Source organism: Fukomys damarensis, unplaced genomic scaffold (assembly GCF_012274545.1).
Source record: "Fukomys damarensis isolate Sample0158 unplaced genomic scaffold, DMR_v1.0_HiC HiC_scaffold_13, whole genome shotgun sequence".
In the NCBI taxonomy this organism is placed as follows: domain Eukaryota; kingdom Metazoa; phylum Chordata; class Mammalia; order Rodentia; family Bathyergidae; genus Fukomys; species Fukomys damarensis.
In genome coordinates, this window is record NW_022900925.1 from 37,755,776 (window position 1) to 37,758,309 (window position 2,534).

Below are 2,534 nucleotides of genomic sequence, written 5' to 3' on the forward strand. Positions count from 1 at the left end.
CTGCTGGCGCTGCAGGCCGTGGGGAGGGCGCTGGGCCGGGCCAGCCCGGGCGGGGGCCCCCTGGAAGACGTGCTGATCGAGCGGTACCACATCCCCAGGGCCTGTCCCCGTGAGGTGCAGATGGGGGACTTCGTGCGCTATCACTACAACGGCACTTTCCAGGATGGCAAGAAGTTTGACTCCAGGTAAAAGTCCCCGCCCCGTCTCACGTGGCACTGGAGATTGAACCCAGGGCCTGGGCACTGAGCTCCACCCCTGCCCTTCTTATGTTGCTAGGTCCCTAAGCCGCTCAGTCCGCACTCAAACTTGCCACGATCCTGCCTCAGCCTCCCAGAGTGCTGGGATTACCAGCATGCACCACCACACCTGGTTTATTGTTCCTTTAGAACTCTGAATCCCCGTATTCAACTCCAGGCCCCCCAGACCTCAGCCTCAGAGACTACCACCACCCCCAACCCCAAGGCAGCGCCTGACAGTGAGGGAAACCGCGGCCCCACTGCTGCTGGCTCATTCAGAGACCACTCAGTCCTGCCTGGCTCCCTTCTGTGCCTGTGGTCACAGCTATTTCTGGAGGGGTGGCTGTGGTAGACAGAGGGCAGGATGAGCCCGGCAGGCACAGCTCTGTGGTCCTGTCGCCAGCTGTCCACCCCTCAGCCGGTCAGATGGGCGCCAGGGCACCCTGCCCCCTCTCGCCTCCCTGCGGGGCTGCCTCCCTCATTTTAGCTCTACTAGGCTGGCACTGCTGCCCACCCTGCCGGCCTGGGGCCTCTGGTCTGCTCACAGTGGCTGACGGGGACCAGGCAGGGCTGTGCCAGCCTCTGGACAAAACCCCCAACCCCCACGCCATGGGATGTCACCCCCACATGGCTCAGCCTCGGCCCACGGAAAATGCAGGCCCGGCCCTGACTTCAAAGGCTAGCAGTGTGGAGGGAAGAGCAGGAACTGAGTGCAAGGCCCTGTGTTCAAATCCGGGCCACACCATGGACAAGGCTGTGGGTGCTAAGTTTCAGGGTCAGCTTGCTCAGGCTGGGTTGAGATGTCTGGGTGTTCAGGACAGGGTGGCCTTGGCAGGGGACAGCAAAGATGTCACACACTGACAAAGTAGCTGGGAATCAGCAGAAGCCCTCCGGCCACGGGATGGGAAGGGCAGCTTCCCTGTTGGGAACCCTGGGAGCCCGGCTGGGGTCCAGCTCACAAGAGTTGAGCTTGGAAAACTTTATTTATATATTTTCTTTGAATCCAGGATCTCACTAAATTGCTAAATTGCCTGGGCTGGGCTTGCATTTGTGATCCTCCTGTCTCAGCCTCCCAGCATGCTGGGATTCTAGACATGCATCATCACACCTGGTTGATGGTTAATCCCCCTCCCCATTCTTTGGGGTTTTTGTTTGGCTTTGCTTTGGAGTCAGGATCTCACAGTATAGGCCAGGCTGCCCTTGAACTTTCCATCTTCCTGCCTCAGTCTCCTGAGTGCTGGAAATGAGTCATCTTCACACCTGGCCCATGGTCTCATGTGACCCAAATAAAAGCCGGCATTCTCCCTTTAGTTCTGAAAACTTAAAAGTATACAACTGAAAACAGGTAGGGCCTGGGATTTAGCTCAGTGGCACCACACTTGCCTCAAAAGCACAAGGTCCTGAGTTAGGTCTCCAGTACCACCACCACCACACACACACACACACACACACACACACACACACACACACAAAGGAAAAAAACAGGTAAAAGCAATGGATGTTTGAAATAGGTCTTTTTGGTGAAAGTGCAATGCGGACCCCATGCCCACCTCTGGTCATCTCTCCTTTCTCCTCTTTCCTTGGAGAATTCGTGGGACCTTGGCCAAAATGGGGCCCTTGGAGCCCACGGACCCCGGTGGAGCTGTGGGACTCAGAGCAAGGCATTAATCTCAGGTCTCTGGCCTCCTCCTGAGCAGAGCAAAACAATAATCCCTGCTGTGAGGCTTCACTCAGGTAGGGTGTGAGCTGGGTGTGGTGGTGCAGGCCTGTGACCTCAGCACTCTGAGAGGCTGAGACAGGAGGATCTCAAATTTGAGCCCAGTCTGGGCAATGTAGTAAGTCCCTGCCTCAAATGAGAAAGGACTGGGAATGCAGCTCAATGTAAAGGCCCTGTCTCTAATCCCAAGGATTGCAAATAAATAAACAGATAAGTAAAATTTTTTAAAAAAGATAACGAGTGTAAATTGCCAAGCATTGAATGTGGAGTGTAGTAAGAGCTCAACAAACCCTCCTCCTTTCAGTGACCAGAATCAGTGCCCATCTGTCACCCACCCGCACCCTGGAGCAAAGCCCGGGCCTCCTGATGTGTCCAGAGGTGGTGGGGGAGCAGGGCAACCCCCCACGGGCTCCTGGAGGGACAGTGCGCGCATGCGCATGGCGCCCCCTGCCTGCGTGCACCTGAGCCCTCTGCCCCACCCCGTCCCCAGCTACGACCGCAGCAGCCTGGTGGCTATCGTGGTGGGCGTGGGGCGGCTGATCACGGGCATGGACCGCGGGCTCATGGGCATGTGCGTGAAC

General features: G+C 57.1%; 1 protein-coding gene across 1 annotated transcript in view; it reads left to right on the plus strand.

Annotated features, from left to right (window-relative positions):
• Positions 1-2,534, plus strand: part of Fkbp10 (FKBP prolyl isomerase 10) — a gene marked incomplete at its 5' end in the record, with an annotated part of 5,289 nt that continues 2,755 nt past the window's right edge. Inside the window, 2 exons of the mRNA XM_033763130.1 lie at positions 1-185; positions 2,444-2,534. The exon at positions 2,444-2,534 is cut by the window's right edge and continues 13 nt beyond it. Of these exons, the coding sequence (XP_033619021.1) occupies positions 1-185; positions 2,444-2,534 (276 nt within the window). The remainder of the gene's footprint in view (positions 186-2,443) is intronic.